The 27,213-nt window shown below is 38.4% G+C and overlaps 1 protein-coding gene and 1 long non-coding RNA gene across 3 annotated transcripts in view; both read right to left on the bottom strand.

The window, feature by feature from the left end:
• Positions 1–334: 334 nt before the first annotated feature.
• On the bottom strand, positions 335–13,711 carry LOC124983262 (uncharacterized). 2 transcript variants are annotated; one of them, XR_007108388.1, is made up of 4 exons: positions 12,303–13,711; positions 7,645–7,750; positions 3,940–4,007; positions 335–510 (listed from the first exon to the last, which is right to left on the bottom strand). It is a non-coding gene; the product is annotated as an uncharacterized LOC124983262 (long non-coding RNA). The 2 variants fall into 2 exon arrangements; XR_007108387.1 differs by lacking the exon at positions 335–510 and having other exon boundaries at positions 3,658–4,007.
• Positions 13,712–14,182: 471 nt separating this feature from the next.
• The window catches only part of Ndufa9 (NADH:ubiquinone oxidoreductase subunit A9), a 31,117-nt gene continuing 18,086 nt past the window's right edge, over positions 14,183–27,213 (bottom strand). Inside the window, exons 7-11 of the mRNA XM_047550957.1 lie at positions 24,588–24,655; positions 23,690–23,766; positions 21,107–21,202; positions 18,245–18,311; positions 14,183–15,766 (exon numbers count right to left, since the gene is read on the bottom strand). Of these exons, the coding sequence (XP_047406913.1) occupies positions 15,596–15,766; positions 18,245–18,311; positions 21,107–21,202; positions 23,690–23,766; positions 24,588–24,655 (479 nt within the window). The 3' untranslated portion in view covers positions 14,183–15,595. The remainder of the gene's footprint in view (positions 15,767–18,244; positions 18,312–21,106; positions 21,203–23,689; positions 23,767–24,587; positions 24,656–27,213) is intronic.

The raw sequence follows: 27,213 nt of genomic DNA, 5'->3' as shown, positions 1-27,213 counted from the left end.
TGGCAAGCATATTAAGTAGGTTTTATTTAAAGGTAATAATACAGACTTCTCCTGGGAGGAAGACGGGGGCCATGGCTGATGTTCTAAAGTCCCCAGAAGTTGAGCGCACCCTACATCTTTTATAGGTTAAAGTCTCTTTTGTTCTCCAGTTCTCTCCCCGCTTATCTCTCCTTCCTGCCTAAGTGACTAGGCCTGGTTTTGCATTAAGTGAGAAGCCATGGGCAGGGGGAGGGCCAAGGTGATTCAGGCAGGTAAGGGTCCAGGGGGCATTAATTAGCAGCTCCTTGCTTGCAGTCCTTGATAAAGAAAGGTAAATTCTGTAATCAATGGGCTCTGGAGATCCTGGACATTCCATTCTTCCAGGGGTAGTCTCCAACTTCCAGAGGCAGATGGCTTCATGGCTTCATTTCCTCGATTTGACCCGATCCCCTATTTCAACACGAACTACCTGTCCTATATTCTGGCTTCACTAGGGTCAATGACTCGGAAGACTTCATCTTAATGCACCTGCTGAAATAAGTTGAGAAACCTATGACCATAATTCCTGACTTTACAATGACCTCAGGAGACCCTGTCAGGGAGACCCTTGATATTTCCTTTTAATGTATTTCTTAATTGGCTCCCTTTGTTTTTATCTGTTTATTCTCAGGGTTAGTACACCTGTTGTTTTTCTACAAGTCACCTGATTATTCATTAAAGGCAATTTAAAGAAACCCCATGACCCTGCTATATTACTGACTCACATTCCACTGTTCATTACTAACTACCACCTAACAATAATGCCAGAATTTATTGGTTATCAATAAATTCACAAACCACATTACTTTCATCAGTTTCAATTCCCCAAATATTCATTGTCTACTTGGTAGTCATAAGCCAGACAGTCATAGGTTATTTTATTCCAATCTAATCTCTATAATACTCAAACACACATAACAATTTACACAGTGTTACATACTACAGAAAGGCTAAGAAAGGGTTAAGGTAGTCATGGTTTTAGGAGGCTGCACTGTGAGCAAAGGCAGGAAGCAGATAGAAATGCAAAAGAGTCACAGGGAGATAAGAATGTGGGGATACAGAGAAAGATATATAGAATCTCAAAAAAGAAGCAGCCATGAGCTGTTGGAAAGAAACACCCATTAATCATTTGGAAAGCAAAACAAGCAATTCATAAGCAACCCATTCACCCTTGGCCCATGTCCTTGCCCTTAAAAAAAAAGTAACAGGATACAAAGGCAGTGTGCAAGTGCTAGAAAAACCCGTGTGAGATTGTGTTAACTCTACCCCAGTTTCACCTCTGGTCCAGTCACTAGCTACTGTCCCTTTATACATATTAACTTTAAGTGTGAAAGGACAGGAAGCAGAACTCCACGGATTCAGAGAAGCCTTTATTCCTTCCTGGTCTCGGGCACTGTTGGGGCTCATTTTCCAGATGGGAAAATGGCTGTCAGTTACAGAGGGGATTTTGGTTTTATGGGGTACAATGAGGAGGATGTAATCATTGGAAGCTGTGTAAGTGCAGTTTTGACCATCAGGGACTAGTTGTACAGGTTAAAACCAGACCCTGAGTACTCAAATCTTGCCCATGGTTATTTAGGACTAATTTGCCATAGGGGAAGTTCAAGGTTTAGGACTTGGCACCTTAATCCACCCCTTTCCCTCAGGGCCCATTGTTATCAGAATGCACTGGGAGAGGTTTAATGTTTGACCAATTTCCCCTCCCTTCTCCTGAGCCACACCATCCCTTTATTTTTCTTGGGGAGCTGTCTTATAGGAATATTATTTTCCATAACCCTTCTTTAACTCCAAGACCAAGAGGTCACTGTCTCTCACAATGTGTCATCTCAAGATGATCCACTTTCTCCCTTGAATGTGTATTGCTCGCTTTCCTGAATCAGTATTTGTGCCTCTCCTGACACAAGCTGAGATTCCTTTCCATCACAAATGTCAAGGGCCCTACTTGTCCAGAGTCTAAGTGTCCCTCTCCAGGACAATTGCAGGTGGTAAAATAAGATTATGCACTCTGCAGAGCAATCAGAGTGCAGAACTTATCAGAGTGCCAGAGTCCACTTAGCAGGCAGTTTCAAAGTGAGCATCATCAAGCAGGGGGATGGAGCTGAGCTGAAGCCCAGGGACAGAGAGTGGAGTTCATTCCCTGGTGACCCTGTGACATGTTCACAGATGGTCTGATGATGGGTGGGTGTGTGCTGCTGCAACCAGTCTTGGGGTACTACTCCTTTTATGGGTCTTGGGTGAGGGAGTTGCTTCATTTCGAGTTCTGGTGTGTTTGATAATCTCATGGACCTGATTTTTTGAATACCGGGTTGATATGCTCATGCATTCATGTGCTTCTGATTTAATTTGGTAAGTTCACAGGTGGTTATTATTAGCATGATTAATTTATTTATTTATCAGTTTGTGCCTCATGGTTGGCTAGGCAGATGGTGGTTGTTTACTTGTACAACAAAGGTGCGAAGTTGTTCTACCTTGGCACTTATACTCAGAATGTAGGAACTCAAGGCAAACTGCTGTTTCATAAAAAGGACTAACTCAGGGTTACGCACTACAACTGTTCTATTCATCATAGAGTGACAGTATGGTACAGCCTGCTCTCCACATCTGACAACCAGTGAGTTCTCTTTAACACACATTAGTGCTTTCATTAGTTGCCAAATTTTTAAACAAAGAGGTTTCACACATTCACAAAAATTATATTTTCAGCTTCCCTGGAACAACTGGAGATCTGGTGATACTGACCAACATCCCCTATAGCAAGCAGGTGTGAGCTGCCTTGTTCACCGTCCCCTTTGTTACAAAGTAATTTTGAAATGGAGGTAAAAATTGTGACTCTCAAGTAGACATAAAAATAAACACATATCAAATACATTGTTCAACTCTTACAACAATTGTCAAAAAAAAAAAAATCCAAAGATCAGCAACACAGCAATAAATGTGCCCATGGAGGGAAAACTGGGAAGGGAAGTTAGCTAAATCTCCACTAGACAAAATTGATTCACATCTCTACAGACAAGAACTATTTTGCACTGCTACCGGTTGTCTGTATCTTAGAGTTGTAAAATCACTTCCATAGACTCAGAATCAGATACCAGGAAGGTTGTATTTTCATCTGGAGTCTAGACCCCAAGCAATGCACAGTTTTCCCCCTATACTTATAGTTTCTATTGTCTTAGTTATGATTTGTTTTCCCTATCTAGATGCTACAAAGCTGTCACTTCTCTTGTTTTTCTCCAATAAAAAGTGGAGATTGGTCTGGATCATCTAAATTCTCTTAAAAATCCTTCATTCTGTTATAGGGCTGGGGGATTCTGGGAATCTAAGGCAGCACAAAGATACCATCTGAAAGCACCCAGAAAGCACTCCGGATGCCAGAACTCACACAAGAGATTTTATTAAGTGTACAGGCAGAGTGTCTCCCTACAGAGTGTGTGTGTGTGTGTGTGTGTGTGTGAGAGAGAGAGAGAGAGAGAGAGAAAGAAAGAGACAGAGAGAGAGAGAGAGAGAGAGAAAGAGACAGAGAGAGAAAGAGAGAGAGAGAAAGAGACAGAGAGAGACAGAGAGAGAGAGAGAGAAAGAGACAGAGAGAGAGAGAGAGAGAGAGAGAGGAGGAACAGAGAGAGAGAGAGAGAAAGAGTGAGAGAGGAGGAGAGAGAGTGCGAGTGAGAAAGGGAGCAAGAATGAGAAGAGAGAGAGAAAATGGTGGGGGAGCCAATCTTAAGTAGTGGAATTTCACTGGCTAATAACAATGGACCAATGACTGGCTTAGAAGTTTATGGGCTAACAATCTGAACCAATGACTGACTAGGAGGTTCAAGGGCTAACAATCTGGGCTGTAAAGTGATGTAGGGGAGGCAGAATAATGGTGGCAGCAAAATAGCAGATATGATGCCAATATTTCTCCCTTTTTGTTTTTATAGATACCAGGGGTGGGACGACGATCTTTCTTCTGTAGCTTCTTCCTGCTGGTTAGGGGGCGAAAAGTCTCATTCCTGTTAAAAAAAAAAAAAAAAAAAAAAAAAAAAAAAAAAAAAGAGGATTAGGGAGGGGTTTAGGTGGGAGCAGAGTTTTTGGAGTCAGAGGTGTCAATAGTGAATCACAGGTCTCAGCTTTGGGTGTCAGGGGCTGGTAGTCTTGAAGGAGAAGCAGTTGATTGGCTGATTGGTTGGTGAACTTGTATGTGTGTCCGCCAGTTCTGGAACTTGTGTATCTGATCTTGTAGGAACTTCTGTAGGAAATTTAGTAGGCATGGGCCTGTTTAGAAAGATCTGTAGACCTTAAAACAACCAAAAATTTCTGACTCTGGTAGTTTCTCTTGATGGTTATCAGGCACTCCTGCCTAAGATTCTCTTTAATAACCACCACTCTTATTTATTCTTGGGACTAACATAAGTGTACACCTTAAGTTATGTTTAACTATTGTTTTTTCTTTTAAATGCCCAGGAATGGCTATGTTTTGGTTTTAACTGCTAGGTATTCAAGATCAAGCTGGTCAAATTGACTTTGTTCTTATCTGTTGTTAAGCGTCAGGTGAGTTCCCACAGGGGTTCACGGGGAACTTGAGAGCAACTTAGAGAAGTTCTCCCATTCCCTGGGTTCAGGCTGACTCATAGGGCAAGAGGCAAATCTTGACCCTTTTGTGTTGGGGGCTATGCCATATGGACTATGCCAAGATGGCGCCTGGCAGTTAGCCAGAAGTTGTTTTGGTCACATTGGCAGTGAGGAGGTTGATTAATCACCCAGGTGATTTGTCATTGGCCCGTATTCAATTAAGTCCACGCACACAATGTGTGCGTAGGTGTTCCCGAGTGCTCCTAATTGTGCCTGCTTGGACATCTGGCTCCACGCCTAATCTTCGCACAATTGGTGTCAGCCCTACCCTTTGCCCCTTGGAGGGGATATAAACCGACTCTCCTCGACGCAGAGTTCCCGGGTTTCCTGAATCTACAATAAACCATTCCGAATTCAGAAGCCTCGCTATTAGTTTGTCTCCCGCGCCAAACTGACTCCACTGGACGGGCGTCACTTTTGTGTTCTTAAACTTGAATATCCAGCAAGCCAGTCTCACCAGTCATAAAGTAAGAGTACTGGACCTTAACTCTAATGTTTATGACTTTACAGTCATTTATCACCTTCTATTTAATTGGGGTCTATATTATCTGTTTGATAGGTGATGGATTATTATCTCAAATTATATTTAAGTTGTTTTTTCTTGAAATAGTACTTCTGCAAAACATTAATCAGGCAACAGTTATAGAGTTTACAAGGAAAATAAAAAATGAAATTAACAGTAAAAACATAATTAGTTTGTGTCATAGCTATCTTGAATTTTGGCTGAGCTATACATTATATTCCCTGTTTGAGGTCACAGTCATTCTGCAACAAAAATCAATCTTTTGAATATAACTTTAAATGAGTTGAAGTCTGGTTTACTTTGGAGCCACTGTGACATGTAGTAAGGTGCGAGGCAGAACCTTATCTCAGGTAAGATGGTGCTCTTCACAAATCTTAGGTAAAGAGTTCTAGTTCTAAAGCTGATCTTTGCCTCTTTCTTAAATGTATTTTAAGAAGTTTACATGTGTTGTTTCCTGAGTCTATGTGAATGTTAGTTAACACAATGACATTACATCCAAAATATAAATCAAGGAAAGGCTGAGAGAACTTTTAACTTTCCTTTTGTGTGGCAAAATGGCAAAATGCTTTCATGTTTCAGGATATTAACCTTTAAACAAATAAGACTCTAACAGGTCCTGTTATAGAACATTAAGTGATATAAATAAATCCCCAATACTATTCTTATTGACACAAAGAGGGGCAAGAGTGAAGAGAAGAACATAGGTGACAGCGGCAGCAGGAAGAGGCAGAAACACCCTATGGTGGATATTGGCCAGGGAGGAGGGGGCATGGTCAAGGCAGCTCGGGCCCTGATGAGGGGAGAGCCAGCAGGCAATAACCATGGACCCCAACCTGGGTTTCATCTCAGAAAAAGACTTTCCTACCCAGAAACATTTTCGTCTCCCTTCTACTAAATATATTTTTATACCTAGAACCTTTTATTTTTCTTTCCTATATGTTGACCCCTTTTTGTTCACATTCTGAAACAACTCTTACAAAATTTCTGAATTTAGATAAATTACTCCTTTTTAATAAGATGAAATATTTTGTTATATACAGTACTCTAATTGAAACACAGTTGAAATTTTTGGATCCCTTTGTATATAGAATTGTACCTGTTAGGACTAAAGTCTTAGTATCCTTGTTTTTAGTGATGACACAAAGAAATTTTAAACCCCTTTTATTTACCAATCTATGAAAACACCAATAATGTTTAAGTATGTTACTCCATGGAATTTAAGGAGTTAAGAGTACTTGACGTTATTTAACAGCATTTTAACTTTTTAAATTAATCAGTTGTCTCTAACAAACACATTTGAGTAATCCCATACATGTCAAATCTAATTTACTCATCTTATTGTAAAAAAAACAAGATATCAGACAAGTGTATAGAACAGTATCTGCCATCTCTTTCCTGTTGAACAAAAGTTCTAGAAACAATTGATATTAGACATTTTATAGACATCAACATTTTATTAACTTGACCACCTTGAGACTTGTGAGGTAAGTAATCTTAGACATTTTACCTTCATTTGTTTACCCAATTTTAAATTGAACATTTTAAAAATCATGTGAATTAAAGGTATCTGGATCCATTTTTTAAAATTTTAATTTTATGAGTGCTATATTTGGATGCACACATATAGACAGACAACAGTATCACATAACGCAAAAGCAAAGGCCTTGTAACCTTTTATAGGTGAATCTACATTGCAATGTAACAGATGTTTAAAAATAACTCTCGAGTTGAAAATAGGACTGATCAAAAAACCATTAACCTAGGTATGTAGGATCAAAATTGCGAGCTTCAAAAATATAGCATTTAAGAAAAACAAAACGAGTCCTAGAAGAAAAAATGATAATGGCCATTGATGATTTTATTAAGATAGCATGAGAGCAAGAGCAAGAGAAAGGCAGAGAGAGGGAGGGAGAAGGAGAGAGAGAGAGTTTGGGTTTGCCGGAAGAGCAAAGATAATGTAGGGAGATCTCTTTCCATTTCCCTGGGTGCTCTCAGAAATTAAACATATCCCTAAAAATGTTGGGATCTAAAGTGCCATTTGGTTTGCGGTCCCGGGTGAGGCAGAGGGACTCTTAAATTAACTAAGAGGCAACCCAGGGCGGTCTGGGTGGGGACTGAGAGGGAGCTGCCCATTGTGAAAGAGGAATTGGCGAATATAGAGGCGTCCCTCAGCCCCCAGGGAATCACCCAAGCCAAGGACAAGTTATCCAGGGAGTCGTCACTACCACTAGGTAAGTGTCCAGGCTAAGCCTGTAGGGGTACCTGGGTACCTGGGGCTTTCGTAGAGACGAAATGTCATTGAGAAAACCCAGGACCAGAGTAGGTCTTGAAAGAGGCAGTCCTCTCAGAGTCCCTGTCAGCCAGGAGCTCTTCCCCAGCAGTCAGCATAGGGATTCAGCTGTAGTTGCAAGAACCGTGGCTGGGGGTTCCCACAACCTGCAGAGAGCCTCGGGGTCACTTCCCAGGTAACCAAAGCCAGGGGAGAAGCTACTTACCGAATGAGGCCGGTGTCTGGATGTGGAGAGTGTCCAGGCAAATGGAAGGTGAGACCAGCGCCTGGGGCGGGGGTGGGTCTGCGGCAACAGATGGGATTCCACTTGCCTAAGTGGCAGTAGAAGAGCCCACCTGAGTCATGGCACCAATGAAAGCACCCAGAAAACACTCCAGATGTGGGAACTCATGCAAGAGATTTTATTTAGTGGACAGGCAGAGTATCTCCCTGCAGGGTGTGAGAAAGAGAGTGAGAGAGGAGGAGGAGGAGGAGGAGGAGGAGAGAGAGAGAGAGAGAGAGAGAGAGAGAGAAAATGACGGGGGAGCTATTAAGAAGTGGAATTTCACTGGCTAATAACAATAGACCAATGTCTGACTAGGAGATTCATGGGGTTAACAATCTGGGTTGTAAAGTGGTGTGGGGGAGGCAGAATAATGGCAGCAGCAAAATAGCAGATCTAATGCCAATTCTATCCCCCTTCCAAATCCTGATTCTGAAAAAGGAGAAAAGGGAATACTTTCAAGGGAGAAAATGGGTCCTCTCCAAGAAGAGAGAGACAGCATGTCTCTGCTTCACTCCAGTTTTATCAGTGATTCCAGAGAAGTTTCCAGAGAGTCCAATCTAGGTCCACCTCTTGACTTTTGACTGACAGCAGGATGACACAGACTTTCAAGTTCCCTCTGCCATGACAACTCTAGGTCACTTTGGTTCATGTTGTTGGCTGGTTCTAATTTGATTCTTAACCATAAATTCTGATTTACAGTTAAGAGGAATTATCCTTATCTCCTTAAATTCTGAGATCTGGTCTGTGAAAAGGGTCACAAAAGTCTCCTCCCTTCAGGATAGTTTGGGTTCCTCTTAATAACTTTATTTCAGGACTGCATTTCTCCTGCAGAAAACCAGTAGTTGGCTGAGGAATGTGACATATCCTGTTCACTTAGGTCAGGCAGGATTGTAGGTAAATTGCTTCTTAGAAAAGAAAGCATGTGGGTATCAGCACAGTGGGCCCATTTTATAGAACAATTCCCTTAACTTTGTGACCCACCACTCCCATTTATCTGTCCTCTTTCAGTTCCAGTTTCTTACTACTGCTTCCATCCAATTCCCTACCCACACTACCTCCATATTAACCAGTCATTCAGGTCATTATCAGTGAGGTGTACTAGCAGTGAGCTAGCAATAAGCAGTGAAATGCACGGCAAGGTCACAAGTGTTCTTTAAATCACTTTAGGGTCTTCTTTAAACTACTTTCAAAGTGGATGAGAAAGCAAAGGGTTAATTAATTTGTGGAAAAGGGGTAATTTATAGAAAATAAACAAGCAAAAGGAGCTAATTGGAAAATATGTCAAAAGTATTAATGGGATGAACTCTTGACAGGGTCCACTGAGGTTGGTGTGAAGCTAGGAATTACAGCTATAGGTGTCTCCACTTGTCTGGGAAGGAAGATCCTTTGGTAATGCAGGCACACTAAGATAACTTCTGACAGGTTACTGAACCCAGTGCCCATATTACCATGGGATTGTCTTACAGATTAAGTTCCCTACATGGATGGCCTCCATGACAGTTCTGGAGAGGACCAACTAAGGTCAGAAACTCCACCATCCAACATGACAGAATTGCTGAACACCTGGTTGGTGAAGGTTGCTAAAGTGGTCCCCAGTTCTCCTGGTAAACATCAAACAGTAATAAATTTGGAGACAGCATTATCTCCTTTGTCATTCTCTCTTTTGAGAATGCTCTCTGCTTGAGCCTCACTTTGCTTTTACCTTACTTTCATCTCACTTTCACTCAATAAAGTTCTCTTGCATGACTTTTGGTGTCTGACTTTAAATTTTCTTTTGTCCGAATATAAGAACCAAGGTTTGGAGTTTCAGCTCCCCACTCTTCCATGATGTAACTACTTACATTTGTGTTGAAATGTTAATGGGTGATGTTTTATTAATATGACACTTTCTCCTCAACATCTACTCCTACAGATTCAATTACCTTCCCAAATCATCATCACTTTCCCAAAAGCACCCCCAGGATCAGCTTTAAACATCTTTTTCTAAGAAGGCCAGTCTTGGGTCCACCAAGACCCTTGCCCCATAAGACTGCCCTTTTCCCCTTAACCTCTTCTAGTCCTTGGCCCCATTTCTGTTGGAGAAGAAGAATCTCAGTTGGTAAGCTGGGGAGGTAGATAAAGGAAAACACAGAAAAGTAGTAGTAACAAAGAATAAACTTGCACTTTAATTACTCAGGGGAGTTTTATTTAATATGCTGTCATATTACTGTTACCATCTTCCCACATCCTGGTGTTTGAGGCTAATTGCCTGTTTGTGCTTAGGATTCTATTCCTTGCACTTACTCCAGAGGCAAGCACCCTGATGGAGGCCCTCCCTATCAGCATCACTTCTTGCTCACATCAAGAAACTTAAACCTTCAAATCCTCCTAACCAAGACAGCTGTCTTAGCATTCCCTTCCATCTGACCAAACTGCCTAAAGTTCTTCCTGACATTAGGCCCCAACTTCCCATTTTTTATATAGCCTTTTTTTGGGGGGAAATTAGTAATTAAACATTCTTTCTTTGCCTCTTTGAAATATAAATCTTTTCCCAGCTTCTTGACAGTTTTACAACTCAACAATGTCTTTCTCAAGGACCTGGGAGCCCTCCTTTATGGTGGAATCATTAAAAGAAACAGCATCCTTATCTCCCAACTTCCATGGGTAAGATAAGGTACCTAACTCTGGTGCACACTTGGCTCCCATCTGCAGAACAACTTCTGTTTTAAAGAGCAGTTTATTTGTCCTTAGGATAAAGTCACTCAGATAGCCTGTTACCTCCCTTGACCCTTATAGAATTCATGTGGACTTATGTCCTCCAGGTCTTTTCTTTCCAACTTCTTCCTGGTCTTTGTATTCTACTATAATAGTCCCTTTGCTTCCCTTGCAATAATCTTTTCAAATAAGTCTCTTCTCACTCAATCTGGGTTTATCTTTTAACATCCTCAAACTTTACAATTGAGAGCTCTTATCCTCTTTCTCTCTCGGGTCTTTCCTCCACAGGGAAGGTTTTTTTCAAATATGCCTTCCACTTCACCCTCACTCCATGACCTTCTTGACTGTAAATCTGACAATGTATTTCTCCTGAGCTAAATTCTTAACTCTTTCCTGGAATAAGCCATTCGTTTGGTTTGGTTTGGGTTTTTGGTACTTGGGTTTGAACCCAGGAGCTCTTGACTGCTGGGCCAAATCCCTATCCCTTTTTTATTTTTTATTTTGAGACAGGGTCTTGCTAAGTAGCTTAGGGCCTAGCTAAGTTGTGCTGAGACTGGCTTTGAACTTGTGATCCTCCTGCCTCAGTCTCCTGAGTTGCTGCAATTATAGGTATGTGCCACCATGCCTGGCAAGTCATCAGATAGATCCAGGTCAGAAAACTCAGTTATTTACTATTGGGTAGGTGATTTACCTACCTGAATTGTGGCTTCTTTTTAATACCCTGTCTCTGCCATCTTGGTGTCCCTGAATTCCTACCTAACATTTTGTTATACTAACAGGAATGGACTAAGACAGTTAATAAAGGTCTTCAACCTCAAAAGACTTAAAATTTAAGTATAGAGAATGTAGTAATTCAAACTCTTATTTATAGTTTATGTAAAATCTAGGGATGATCTGTGAAAATTGGTATTTAAAGTATTTGTAACAACTAAGAATTTTGCATTTCAGAATCTAACATTCAGTGATTCTAATATGTATACTTAACTTAGATTTTTATTAAGTTGAAATGCATGAGAATTTTAGTAAGTTTACAAATACCATCATGATTGCCAGACTTTACAATCACTACCTATACAGCTAATTTATCAATCTTACTAGAATTTTTAAGTACTTGACAAAGTTCTGTGTATTAGCTGCAAAACTTTAAAAAGAATTAAATTTGAAAGTGCAGTTTAAAACATCCAAAGAAATTTAAGTAGTTCAATTACAAGAACTAAATGCTAAATCCACTAGATTTATAAATAATTAAATTGTGGATTAAATTTAAAAGCTTAAAAATTTGATTTATCGCTGGATGAAGTGGTGCATGCCCATCATCCCAGCAGCTCAGAAGGCTGAGACAGGAGGACTGCAAGTTCAAAGTCAGCTTCAGCAATTCAGTGGGGCCCTAAGCAACTTGGTGAGACCCTGTCTCAATAAAATATAAAAAAGGACTGTGGATGTGGTGCAGTGATAAAGTGCCCCTGCGTTCAATCCCTAGTACCAAACAAAAAATTCGTTTTATTACTTCAATAAATTACATAATTTGGAAAATTCTGTACTGATTAATTGCCCTCCTGGAAACCTAAAAATCTGTATGAGATGCAATGACTTGATATCACTTTTCTGCCATTAAACTAAGAATTCATTGAGTAATACAAGTGCTATCTTCCTACTTGTTACCTTGAATGAGAATGGCCACTCATGATATCAGCAGCTAATATTTATTGAGTACTAAGGGCCAGGCACTGTGATAGCACTTTATAATCTCAAGAACTCCTCACCACAACCCATTTACAGTTGAGGGAGAGAACAGCAATGACCCAGAAAGTTTCAAAAATTCCCAAGTTCACACAAAGTGTTGGACTACTGGGCTTAGCTCCAGGTTCTCAGACTTCAGGGTTACGCTTTCCCTTAACCCTTACCTTGTTGGTTGAATAGATGAAATTTCTTAGTAGTAGGGCTTGCGTCATTTGATCTGAGATGACAACATGCAATGCTAGATGTGAATTGTTCCAAGCAGACAGGTTAGGGATCCAGGATCCAGGTGGAGATTCCTGGACAATGTGAGAAAAATTAAAAAGCTGTGTCTTCCTTAAAAGACAGAAGACATGAAGATTCTGCAGGAAAGGAGAGAAGGGTGGAGGAGGAAGAGGTTTGGCTTCAATTGAAGCCGAAATGTTCACATTTTATTTGTGGAGATCCCGGGAAAATTTCTTTCAGAGTCTGGCATTTTGATTTGGAGCTGAGATATAATGCTGGATAGCCCAAACTAACCAAAATATGGTTTCTCAGGGGCAAAGGAAATGAAAGAGAAATCTTTGGTATCCGTCTAAAGAAGTATGAGAGGATAGGTATGGCTGGACAAATAATCCAGACCAAATAATTGTTTACGAGGGACTGGCCTTGAAGCGAAACCAAGCAAAACAACAAATCGTTTGACCGCTGTATTAATTTATGGCAAATTATGAATAGCAGGTCCATACTTTCAATCCACCCATCTGTAGTTAGCATCCAGATACAAAGATGCCATAGTTGTTTTTTGCATTCTGAATCTCAAATGTGTAATGATCGAAAAATCACTGAGAATCAGAATTAAAGTGGGAAGGTTGGAAACTGGAGTATGCCCAGAGCCTATCTGACAACAAAGCCAAAGAGAATATTATGTGCTCGGTTGGACAACTGGCAGGTAGGCAGGGCTACTTAACTCTGGTGAAATGGCTTCAGACTTTTAAACCATGATTATCTTGCCTAATTTCAACCAAGTCTCAAGACAAGTGTATAGTATAATGCCTTTCAAAGATTTTCATGGTGTAGATCATAGCCCTAGCTACAAAAGGAGTGGTATAAGCACCTTGGAAATCTGTTGTGCAATATTTGATTAGTACGATGATTGAAGAGCCCTATAGGCATTCAGTAGGAGTGATCTGGAAATGGTATATGTACCATGGTGTCAGAATATGAAAATGAAGAACTGAAACATATCTTAAATGATTTTCAAAACCAATCGATAGTCATTCCAACTTAGAATCTGTTTTACAGGTATAAATAATCTTTGGGTATTGGTTTAATATATTCTTTGTTTTCTAAGAGTGTAAATTCTATGTAAATCTAGGAAGGATTATATTTTGTTTTGTTCTGAACTTTGCAAGAAGTCATTTGCTATTTCAGAAGTTGATCTTACTTTCAAATAGCAATGCAAGTTATTACAGGCAGTGGTACATGCCTTGTAATCCCAGCAACTTGGGAGGTTGTTGCGGGAGGAGCCCAAGCTTAAAGCTATCCTCAGCACCTTAGAAAGACGCTGCCTCAAAATAAAAAATAAAGGCCTAGGGTTCAGTAGTAAAGTGCCCCTACCCCTCTGGGTTCAATCCCCAATACCAGAAGAAAAGAAAAAAAAAAGCAATGCAGCTCATAGTATAAAGTGACTAATAACTCTAACCCCTGCATCAAACCAGTCTGTATCTGTTGGTGTAGCATCCAATGATTTTCAGATGGATGGAAGCCACTGACAACTTCATTATGCTATCATTGTCACTGTGCTCACACATCTATTATCATTCAGTATATTACTTTCCTTTAATTTCTTGTTTAATTTACTACCTTAATTGTGTATTTTTCCTTCTTTATAAGATAAGGCATTATATTATATTTTGATTACATGTGCAGACAGGTTTTAGTAACCATAACTTAAGGGAAAAAAAACCCTGGTTGAATTAGTCTTAGAGAAAACAAGTATGTAGTATCATAAATTATGACACAAATAAAAGAGAAATAGCACTGCTAGAAAAATGTAAGTACTCTGTACATTATAGAATTACTATTTATTTCAAAGCAAATCTGCCCATCTGTGCCTATTGATCAGTTTATGGCCAACAGGAGAATTATCTAAAATAAAAAGAGATATCTATTCTGAAGAAAAATACATAAAGTAGGAGTTGAGCTCCTTTCCCTAGTATGCTGATTCTCACATAGTAATGTGCATAACAATAAAAATAAAATTTCAGGGATTCTGACTCAGTAGGCCTGGGGTGGAGCTGAAAATCAACCTGGATTAATAACAGGAAGCACACTGATCTCTGTAGGACCTCTGCTGGACAGTAGTGCTGTTCACATTTTAAAGTGCACATAGACTTCCCAGGAGCCTGGTTAAAATGCATATTCAGATTCAATAGATCTGGAATAAGACCTAGGAGTCTTCACTTCTAATGAGCTCCCAGGTGATACTGATGCTACTGATCCACGGACCAGGCTCTTGCCTACTTAAGGACAAAAATATTCTGGAACATGCAGAGAGAACAGATGGAAAATTCACCTTCGACATTCATGTACCTTCCTCTATAAATTACTATAACTGGACAGGGTTTTTACTGGCCTTCCTGGCATACAGATCAGGGAGCTGAAATCCAGTGAATAATGACAAACCTTGGGGTCCTTAGGATGATGATGGACTGACTTCGCCAGAAATCATGGAAGTTTGTAACCATACTGTACTGAGGGATTTGCCAACACTAAACCAATCATTCATTTGGATCTTGGCTGCAATATTAACAAATTATGAAAAAGTTCTAATTTGTAAGAGTTGACATCGCTGATAATAGGCTGAGGCATCTCTTTGCATGGGAAAGAATCTGTTTATACCCAAGTGTCTGAAATAATATAAAGGTGTTCCTAACAGCATGGGTGGGGACCTCAGCACAGATCCCAGATGACCATAGAGCTACTATAAGAGTTTGAGAATCCATGTCCACAGACAAGACTGTTAAATACACGTACTGCTGATTTTTTAATGTATAAACACCTTTAAAATAAAATTGTAAAATAGCATGAATAAATTTAGATTCCTCATGGGACTACATATTTTCCTAAAACTAAAAGTCAGTTATATATCCTCTGAGATCATCAATATTTTGGCAATAAAGAGGGAATCAAGTTTTCTAAAACAAGCTAGAAGTGGCTCGACAGGGAAATTCAAACCCTCCAACATTTCAGAGAATAAATAATATACATGTCATTGTTATATATATTTTTAAAAAATTATACTCAAGTTCTAAATGGCTGGAATTTCTTATTTTATAAATCAAGAAAGAAAACACAGCAGAATTTACTCTCGGACATTTAATAGAAGGATCTTATTCACTATGTATAGGATCCTCTAAAGAATGTAGGTTGCCGGGTAGCCCAAATGACACCAGAAATCAAGGCTGCTCAGGGGGCACTAATAGTTGATAGTTTTGGCGGGCTTCACATCCTCAATTTCAGAAGACAGCCAGCGATAAGTGCGATGACGCCGCAGCACCTCAATGGCCTTGAGTTCCAGCGGAGCTGCCTCAATACCAAGGTCTTCTAAGCCGGGCAGATGAGGCAATGTCAAGTCTGTGATGTGCATCTTTGAATAAACAAAGGACCATGCTGAAAATTAGCCAAGAACTCAAAGTGCTACCCTAGCAAACAGTCCAACATTAAGCTGGCCTGAGTCTCATTATTGAGACTCAAGTATTTTCAAAGAACACAAGGCAATTTTTGATTATTGGAACTTACTAAAAGTAGAACACAGAAAGAGGACTTATGCTGGAAAAAAAAGGAAGATCACCAAATATTAGATAAAAGTACTCAGCGCTACACACAACATAGGACATTGGCAATGGACCTGGTCTATGTACAGATGTAAACAGAACTAAATCTAGTGCTTGGAAGCACCAATCATCACATTAGACAGGTGGTTTAACAGGAAGGCTCAGGAATAAAATTGGAGGTAAAGCAGAGCACATCCACTCCCCAGTTCTCCTTTGTGCAAATTCTGAGCTAGGGTCCTATGCTTCAGTTTTAACTTTTAAATCAAGGAGATCATAAAGAATTTGTCCCTTGCCCATTAAGAGATAACCCATTAAACTTTTTTGCTCCAACTATACTCACCTGGTTGATCAATGTTCACTGTAAAGTTAAATACCAAACCCATCTCGTTTAGGAAATGAGAATGAACTGGGAAGTCCCAGCTCATCCCAAAGTCCTGAAATTGAACCAGTCTTCATCTAAATCAGCATCAATCCCTCATCCTACCCACCCCCACCAAGTGCTGAGTGCTGTAAGGCAGTCTCCAAACTAAATCCCAAATCCCTCTGTCCACTGTATCAACATCTTCTCAACTGTCAACTTAAGAGGCATGTTAGTGTCAATCAGGTCTCTTGCCCAGGGTTTCAACATAGAAGGGACATCACAGAAATGACCTCAACTTTCCAGATATACCCCTCAAAGGGGAGAATGAGCTGCCTATTCACATCTGTTTCCTGATGATATTTTCTCATCTTCTCTACACTGTAGCTTCTAGGTAACATTCAGACAACAATTTAGCTGCTGCTTGTCAATGCAAGGTCTGCAGCATTTCTAAGGTATACCTGGTATAGGATTTTTATTTTATTTAGCATCCTCCCTACAAGCACTTGCACACATAGTGGGCAAATGATCAATGAGTTAGATGAGTGCAAGAGACAGGAGAGTCAGGGTTTTGGAGTTCAGCACACTGCAGGACAAAAGTGGTGGCAACAATAGCAAGAGCTAGCTAAAAGAGGAAGAAATGATGTCTGATGGATTAGGGTGGGTAGAGGACAGACAATTATACACTCTGCTTTTCTGTAAGCTGTAAGCTTCCAATATTATTACAAACATTTTCATAATAAAAAGAGGGGAACTAAAGAAGGAGTGCTAGATCTGGCATCTACTTTGAGAGTTGCTGAGGGTCTAGTTCTGTGAGACCCAGTATAATAAGCCACTCATTAAAATTAAATAAAATTCAAATTTTATTTCTGTGATCACAGCAGCCACACTATTAGGTACTCAACAATCACATGTAGTCAATGGCTCCGTATTAGTACAAAGACGGAACATTCCCATCATGCAACAAGTTCTACTGGTTAGTGCTCATTTAAATCTAGAATTTGGGAAAGGAATCAAGGGGGTTACTAGATTTTTGGCATAAGCACTGGAAAGTAGCACTATTATTGAAACAGGTTTGCAGTTCTATTTATGGAGTTAAGTTTCAGAAAATTTAATATAAATTGTTAGATGTAAGACTCAAGCTCAGGGGGGTAATTCGGGGCTAAAGATAAAATTGCAGCCATGACCTTAAAAAGTCAGCAGCTGGAACCTGAGATGAGGTGAGCAACATTTACAAAATGAATAAAGATAGAAAAGAAAGACACAAGGACAGAGCCTGTCGGTGTCCCATCACACAGAAATCAGGAAGCGTGTGAGGGCAGGTGAGGCAGAAGGGAAGCCCTGAAAGCAACTCAGAGAGAGAACAAAAAGCAAGAGACAGAATGCAGATGGAAAGATAAGTTTCCAAATGGAGAGAAGGGTCCCCTCTGATAAATGCTGTTCACAGATGGAGTGAGATGAATTCAGAGAACTGACTACTGGATTTGATGGTGTGGCGATCATGAGTGCCCTTGGAAAGAGCAGGTTTAGGGCACAGAAGAGAATAAAATCTGAAAAGGCTAAAATGATGATTAAAAAGCTATGAAGAGGACGTAGAGAGGGCTCTTTGAGCTTAGGAGGTAAAATGACAAACAGGAAAGTGGCTAAAAAGGACATGTGAGGTTTTGGCCTTTAATAAGCAGTGGGGTATTAGACATGTCCATATGCTGCTGATGGGAAGGATTCAATGAGAAAGAAAACCTGATAGTATCAAAGAGAGGATAATGGAGCAAGATGAGAATGAATGAATTTTCATGCATGAGTAGAGGGGCTGACCTTAGCCAGGCCGAGTATCAGACAGGAGTATAGTAATGTTCCCAGCAGGCCAACAAAAGTAAATTTCACTTGCCCGTCTCTACAGCTTTCAGTCCAGCATGTGCCTGGGAAGACTTACCCGTTCCACTTTATCCCTCGTTGTCCAAGGCTCAAATGGGTTTATTTCAAAGAGTCTTGCTATCAATCTGGAAAAAGGAATATATATGGCACATGTGATAAGCAGTATCTCTGTGCCTAATATTTAAGTTACCCTGTAAGACCCACAGAAGAGGGGCTTCTGGAGAGGCAGAAATTCAATGATTTTTTTTTTTTTTTTTTTTTTTTTTTAATTTAAGAAAATAATGAAAATTCCTGGTCCTGGCTCTACTACCTGTAAGACTAGCTCTGCTTTTGATTCCTTATTTTCTTTCAAGAAAACCCAGCTGACTGCTAGAACTGAGGGCACATCCTATTCTCCACAAAGAGACATCGAATCTTAAAAACTGAAAATTAAATAACATATTACCAATGAACAACAAAGCAAAAAAAAAAAAAAAAAAAAAAGACAGAGAGAGAGATTACAGCATTCAATCAAGTCTGTGAAATTCAATCTAATCTAATTCTCGTTCAAATATGATGTGCAGGATGTAGGACAAGCTAAGTGGTGTGTAAAATACAAAACATAATCCTTAAAAGGAGGGGCCTTTGGAAACAAAAAATTTAAAATTAAAGATAAGCCTAAGGTCTAACTCAAATCAGGAAAGAATATAATAACGCAGGACAAGAGGGCTCTGGGCTCTGCAGTGCTAATGACAACTGAGGGTTTTCCTTAGCTCTCGTTGGTGTTCCCATCAGTAGCATCCTCAGGATAGTGTACTTTCAACTAGCACAGGTGGAATCCTAGGAATTCCTTGGGCCCCCAACAGAAGCCTGGGGGTCAGGGATAGGTAATATTCCTCTGTCATAACAGCTAGACTAGCTTCTCTTTTATCTCATTTACCTAATGGAGTTATATGTAAAAATTTCATGCTATGAGGCTCCAAATCTTTTTTGTTTGTCTGATAATGAGGATTGAACCCAGGGGCACTCTACTACTGAGCTACATCCCCAGCCCATTGTTTTAATTCTTAAATTTTGAGAAGGGGTTTCATTTAGTGGCTTAGGGCCTTGCTACGCTGCCAAAGCTAGGCCCAATCTCCTGCCTCGGTCTCCTGAACTGCTGGGATTACAGGTGTATAATACCATACCTCACAGCTTCAAAGTTCCACAGCTTTTTTCTTTGGCAGGTACTGGGGATTGAACTCAGGAGTCTCAAACACTGAGCCACATCCCCAGCCCTATTATTATTTTTTTTTTTAAGAGACAGGGTCTCATTGAGTTGCTTAGCACCTCGCTGTTGCTGAGGCTGGCTTTAAACTTGTGAACCTCCTGTCTCAGCCTCCTGAGCCACTGGGATTACAGATGTGTGCCACCACGTCCAGCTAGCTCCATGGCTTTTTAAGAACTTGAAAAACATCATTTCCATGGATGGAATAAAGAAGTAAAAAAGGAAGCCAAAGGTTGGCCAGAATTTCTCTAGCATCATATAAAAATCTCAGATTCTAGTCAACCTGTCCCAATGGCAGAAAAAAGTAATTTACTGGGCTAACATAACTTAAAAAAAATTAAACCCCTTACAAGCTTCCAACTCCCCATGCACTGGTTTTACACTACTATCTCCTCTGGTCTCTATTTTAGTATCCTCAGTGGGTCATACCACATGCATATGCTATCTCTGTCTTTAACTCTCAATTTTATGTACAACTACAAAAGTACCTTATTGCAATCTGGTTTTAGCCCCTCCATTACATTGATGCTACCATGGGTATCTTTTGTTCCTTTATCTTATTTGGCTTTTCTGGAGCACTTCTGTGAATAAATATTAACAGAGTACCTTTTAAGTGCTAGGCATGGTTCCTGGTGCTAGAGGTACAGATGTGAACAAAACAGCAATGTCCCCTTCTCTCGAAGCATTCATTTTCTTAAAACCTCCCTTAAAACCTTTGGTATCTAGGCTTCCAAACTCTTTTCACTTGCCACTTAACTGATCCCTCTCTGAGCTGCTGGGTAAGTCGTACTCTGCTGGTCCTTTAATGGAGGCATATTCTCCAGGCTTCTGTGGCCGCCCCCTTCGCTCCCTCCACACATTTTCCCTACCTACTTTGTAGAGTCATTATAAGTATTAGATGAAGAAAACAACACTCTTGACAAATGCTGTACTCTAATTCTCTATTTTTCTTTTTTTGGGAGGTTGGGGGAGGTGCTGGGGATAGAATTCAGGACCTCATCATGCAGCTCCCTCTGAGCTACACCACTAAGGCCCCTTGTCTATTTTTCTAATAACCCTATAGACCATAAGGTTTTTGAGGGTTACTACAACATCTTGAGTAACTAGCACATTACCTAAGGCATAGTAGTCATTCAATACATACTTGTTGAATGAATGAATATGTTGAACAAAGGAATAAGAGAGTGAATTGCCAAGTTGATTTATTAATCAACCTCTGAAAAACTAGAGGTGAAAATCTCCCTTATCAGACCACTATGGTGTGACCTGAGGAGTCCAAGATTTTAAACACACAAAGGGAAGAACTGAACTAAGAAGCAGGAGAAGAGAAGGCAACCACAGGACCAACTCTGAATCAGCTTTGCTCCTCTCCCCAAAAACTTCACTGGAAGAGTTTAATAAAAAAAGAGCCTGTTCTCACCTCTTGGAGAGCAGTATGAGAGAGAACTGTGATTGCTCCCTTACACAATCTGCCAAGAAGGACACTTCCCCAAATTAAAACTCAGTCTTGATTCTTCCTAGGCTAATGTCATGACAACAGGAGTAACTCCTTGTGAAGTTCAGACTGGCCCTTCACTGTCTGGCACATACTCCCCATTACCCTAAGGTGGCAGTCAGGAATAAGTGTAAGGAGTTAGCTCTTTTTCAGATGGTGCATAAAAGCACTTTACTTACCGATAGGCAAAACGTGGCACGGGATAGGGGAGAAAGGGTCTGTGAGCCATAGCAAAGATATACTGTACCAGGTCAAAGAGGAGGTAACGATTGGGTCTAGAAAAAGAAAACACAGTTCTTCAAATTATTTGCTCCTTGCAAATTTTTTGATTTAACAAAATAACATTTCTCTTATGAATAAAGAAAACATAAACACTATAGCCAATATAGATTAACCCAAAGAAAAATCATCCATAATCCCATTGCCAGAGATAAAATTAATATATTTAACATATAGCCTTTTCATTCTCTTACATATATATACGTTACCTTTCACAAATATAAGATTATACAGTACATCCTGTTTTTAAACATTACACCACAATCTTCTTTCTGTGTGATTAAATATTCTAATGCATCTGTAATGATGACACATTTTGTATAATTATTTTACCAATTCCCACTTCGGGACTATTTAAGCTAATGAAAATCTTTATCTTTTATGAAACAATGCTTGAAACATTCTTATAGTAAATATTTGTATGAATGCATATTATATATTTAGGATACATTTCTAAATGTAGAACAGGGTCAAACCATATTTTGAAATTTTAAGGCTTTTATTGAATATTTCTAAACTGCCATACAAAATGGTTATATCAATTTACATAAAGTGATAATAATAATGCCCTTCACAAAAATGAGTTTAATAAAAAAAACATAATTTCACTTCCATAAGTAAAGTACTTTAGTGTTTTATTAGCATTTCTTTAATACACAAGATTTAACTTCTTCATCTATTTTTGGTGATTTACACATATATCTTTTCTTTGCTCTTGGGAGTTCCTGTCTCTAACAATGATTTGTAAGAATTCTTGTTTTGGTGATACAACTGGAAATACCTTTTTGTGTGTCTGTGTTATGTGTGTCCCACATGGCATTGGGGATTGAATGTAGGGTACTACACACGCTAGGCAAGCAAGGTTTTATGCCTCTTTCTTGGCCTCAAAATAACAGAAATAAAGTGTTTTCCTGTGGCTGAAGAGAAAAAGAAATGTATGGTACATATCTACAAACTCCTAAGAAAAAATCCTACACTGACACGTGTAGTATTAATTTTTCCAAAATAATGCCAAACAAAAATAAAATACTGGAGCTTAGCAAAGAGACTAGACTTAGCAAAGAGACTCATTTCCACTGAGCAGTAGGCAAGAAAAGATCATAGAACTATTTCTGTTCATTTATTCCTAGGAATCATAGTTTTATACCTCTTCAAGGAAGTCTGATGTCTTTTGAGTCTAGAGTTCTATGGAACCTGGGCTAAATATATTTTTTTGTGAATAATTTTCCTAGAGTATATGACTGATTGCATGCTAAGGTACCAAGCAGGGAATTAAAAAGAGATATATTTTGCAACAACTAGTTGACATAGAAAAATAATATATGCAAAGAAAAAAGATTTTCACTAATCTAAATTAATAATGATAGTGAAATATATCAGTGTATATATTCAGAATACTAGAAATATATATTATCACCTCTAGCTTAGAGAGAAAAGTGTCATTTTCTCTAGAAGCAAATATTTCTGGGAATCACTTAATATTTCCAGGCTATCACTTAATTGTTGAATAAGATTCCCACCTTTCATAGAATATCAGATATCATTAATTTACACCACAGACTGATGGGTTCTAGACCACTTGAATTTGTCTCAACTTAGTAGACTGATTTTCAGTTTTCAACTTTTAGTTAATTCAGCAAAGTGGTCCTCTACCTAGCTATGACATTATCCTTAATAATTTCAGATAAGTCACATAGCTTAACTATACCTACCTATTTCTAAGAGTAAATTTTAACAGAAAGAGCAAAGAGCAAATGATCACTCTAGCATAGCATAGTAACTATATCTATCAAAACTAATTTGGTTTGCAACCATAGTCACTCTCTAAAACACTCTCTTATGTTTTAGAATTTATTGCAATATCATTTTATATATTACAAAAAAATCATTGTAGTAGTAACAAAACCAACTTTAATGATCACTGACCAAAGTATAATCAGGGAATACATTCCAGCACCCTCCAATTGACACCAAAATCTGTGAATGCTCAAGTTCTTTATATGAAATGACATAGTACTTGCATACAACCTAAGCATTGATCATCCTGTGCACTTTAAATCATCTCTAGGCTACTTATAATATCTGAAACAATGTAAATGCTATGTAAATCACTGGGGAATAATGACAAGGAAAAAAAGTGTACATGTTCAGTATAGAAACAAATTTTTTCCCCTATTTCTGACCTGAAAAAGGTTGAACAGACAGATGAGGAACCTATAGATTCAAAGGGTTACTGATTTAATAGTCTAGGACAGTGGTTCTCAGACTTTGATGGCAGAAGAATCATAAATTAAAGCAGATTCTTAGGTTCTCTCAAATTCTGAATATAAGCATACAAGAGTTTCTGATACTATAAAACTGTAATAAATAAATCTGTTAATGAGTTGTTTAGAAAGACTGTCATTATAAACCAATATGATTCCTTCATTAAAATAATTATGATTCTTTCATTGAAGTCAAATTTGTTGGGTGAAGGCACTTACCCAACAAAGGCAAAGGTTTTTCCTCTGGCATCTGGGTCTTTAATTGTATTAATAATTCCTTTGGATACATCTGAAACCTACAGAAATTTAATATGTTTAAGTAGCTACTGAAAGAGAAAGAAAAGGAAGTGGAGAGATAAGAAAGGAGAAAGGGAGGGATGGAATAACAAAGGAGAAGGAAAGGGATGACATCTTCACAATAAAAATCTGACAAAATTTTTTAAAAAAGGCATTGTATATTTTCAGAAAGCTTTTTAAAGAACCCACCTTTTCAAGAGCTCAAATAATCTCCTCATTTGAGGCTCACCTAAGTAATTTCTCTAGAAGCATTTATCTTTAGATGGCTCAGGCCTTTCTGATTAGTCTTTGCCCACTATCTCATCAAACTCATCTCTTACCACTTCTCCCAACTCTGTTAATAAGCCATCACAAACTACTATCCTGAACCATATGGAATAATATGTTAGTACTATCAATAATGCTAATATTCTACCTTTTTATTTTAAAAAATAGTAATTTTATATGGTTTTAGGCCCATGGGATGATTCTGGTCCCCAGAGAACATCTGACACTGTCTGGAGACATTTTTAGAAGTCATGGAGGTGGGGTGCTGTTAGCAATTTGAGGATAGCAATTTGTGTCTGCCTAGTTAATATTTCTATATTTATAGTGACATGTACAATAGATTCAACAGAGGATTTAATGAAACCTTCTAAAATAAGTGAATAAGTGAAGACATGGAAAAGACATGCACTTCTTAGTGAGAGCCAACCAGTTGAAGCAAACTGACAAAGAAGAAAATGATGAATTTACTGGATTAGAATTAAATGAGAAAATTGATTACCTAAATCTGAAGTTAGCTAAAGTCCACTTTAAGCCCTTTCACCAGGGTACTTACATACACTGGTTGTTTCTCAGTCTTCCTGCCCAAGGAAATAAGAGGTACACCACCAAACCAACGAATATCTGACAAGAGAAACGAGAACAATCTTTAGAAGGCCTAAGCTACTATAAAATTCACCAATCTCTAGGCTAACAATTGTTTTACATAACAGAAATCATGGCTGGAGCTGCAGCTCAGTGGTAGAGCGTTTGCCTAGCACATGTGAGGCACTGAGTTTGATCCTAGCACATAAAACTAACTAAATAAATAAAACAACAGAAATCATATAATAGATGTAGCTGATTCTAGGAAAGCTAATGATCCTAATAAGGAGCAATCATGTGTTTTTCAGACAATAAACATGGAAAATAGAAATAACAAGTATTTAAGAACATATAGAGCAAGACAAACCAGTCAAGTGGCTTGGCAACCACACTCCCATTCTATAGTGCCAAATGCATGTGCACTCCCAGACTAGACTGTAACTGTATCCTAAGGAAGAACACAGAAATCAATAGATGAGTGATACAGGAATCAACAGATGAGTGATAAAGTATAGGTAACTTAGAAAAAGAAAATGGAAATTTAGCATATGACGAATACACTATCACAAATCTGTGGCAAATGAAATGTTATTTAATATATGATGAGGAGACAATGGTTCTACTATTTGTAAAAACAATTTTTAAGATAATGGCATACTTCTCACTACAAACCAAAATCCCAAAGGAATTAAATAAAAAGTAAAAATGTTTTTAGAAGCATTTAAAAGTAGAAATTATTTACAATAGCATCAGAATATTTAGAAATAGAGGCTAGTGTTGTGGTTCGGTGGTAGAGCATGTGCCTAGCACATGTGAGGCACTAAATTCCCAGTACCACATAAAACTAAAACAAAACAAAATAAAGGCATTAAAAAATACTTAGAAATAAATTTAATCAAAGAGGCAAAAGATTTGCATGCTGAAAAGTATAAAATATTGCTCAAAGAAATAAAAGAAACAAGCAAATGGAAAGACATCTGAAGTTCACAGAAGTCTTAAAGTTGTTAAGATACCACTATGGCTTGACTGTGTCTCCTAAAAATTCAGGTGTTGCAAATGTGATATTAATGAGGTGGGGCTTTAAAAGGGCATTAGGTCAAGGAAGCTCCTCCCTCACAAATAGGATTAAGGCCTTTATAAAATGGGCTTCATACAGCATTCAGCTAGCTTGCCCTTCTGACAGTATGGTCTCTTTTACTATTCCACCTTCCATCATACAGCATCACCAGATACTGACCACCTTAATCTCAGACTTACTAGCTTCCAGAAATGAGAAATAAAATTTATTTTTATAATAAATGACCTAGCCTCAGGCATTTTGCTGTAGCAGTTCAAAACAGACTAAGACAGATGTCAAAACTATCCAAAGCAATCTTCTGACCTAACCCAATCTCTATCAAAACAGCAAGGATGGTCTTCACAGAAACAGAAAAATCCATCCTGAATTTCACACAGAATCTCATAGAACCCTGGACAACCAAGTTAATCTTAAAAAGGTACAAAGCTGAAGGTCTCACGCTTCCTGATTTGAAACTCATGAAAGGTCACAATAATCAAGAGTGTACAATAATCCAAACAGTGGCATAAAGACAGACACTGATGCCAATGGGATAAAATACAAGAAAATAACTTATATGTATACATGGTTAAATGATTTTAAACAAGACAAGACAACCTAAAGTGGAAAGGATAGTCTTTCAAAAGCGTTGAGAAAACTGGATATTCATATGCAAAAGAATCAAGTAGGACCACACCTTATTAAAGTTAATTCAAAATGGAACAAAATCCAAACCTAACTGCCCAAATCATAAAACTCTTAGTAGAAAACATAGTGAAAAAGCTTCATGATATTGGACTTGGTAAAGATTTCTTGGATAGGATACCAAAAACAGCAAAAGTAAAAATGGATAAATTAAACTACATCAAAATTAAGATCTTCTTTTCTGCAAAGGACATAGTTAACAGAATAAGAAAAATTTTTTGCAAATCATATCTGATAAGTTAAATATCCAAAATACATAAAGTGCTAAACTCAACAACAAAAAATAAACAATCCAATTTAAAAAATGGGCAAATGACAAGAATAGACATTTCTCCAAATCAGACATTCAAGTGACCAAGAAGCACATGAAAAAAATGTTCAACATCATTAACCACCACCACCAAGCAGGCACATGTAAATTAAAACTACAATGAGAAACTACTTCACACCCATGAGAATGGCTACTATTAAACTAAATAAATAAATAAAAGTGTTGGCAAGAATATGGAGCAATTTGAATCCTTGTGCACTTCTGGTAGAAATATAAAATTGTGCAGCCACTATGAAAAACATTACAATTGTTTGTCAAGAAGGTAAAAATAGAATATTGTAAGGCCCAGAATTCTATTTCTCACTATATACCCAAAAGAATTGAAAGCAGGGTCTCCAATAAATATTTGTACAGCCATGTTCATAGCAAACTTATTCACAATAGTCAAAAGAAGCAACCCAAGTATCCATTAATGGTTGGATCATGAAACAAAATGTGTTCAATGAAAGGAAAGCATATCACTTAATATACCTAGGATGAACCTTGAGGACATTACGTGAAGTA

This window comes from Sciurus carolinensis, chromosome 4, assembly GCF_902686445.1.
Source record: "Sciurus carolinensis chromosome 4, mSciCar1.2, whole genome shotgun sequence".
NCBI classification, from domain to species: Eukaryota; Metazoa; Chordata; class Mammalia; order Rodentia; family Sciuridae; genus Sciurus; species Sciurus carolinensis.
The sequence above is the reverse complement of the archived record's forward strand: the minus strand, read 5'-3'. Positions and strand labels throughout refer to the sequence as shown.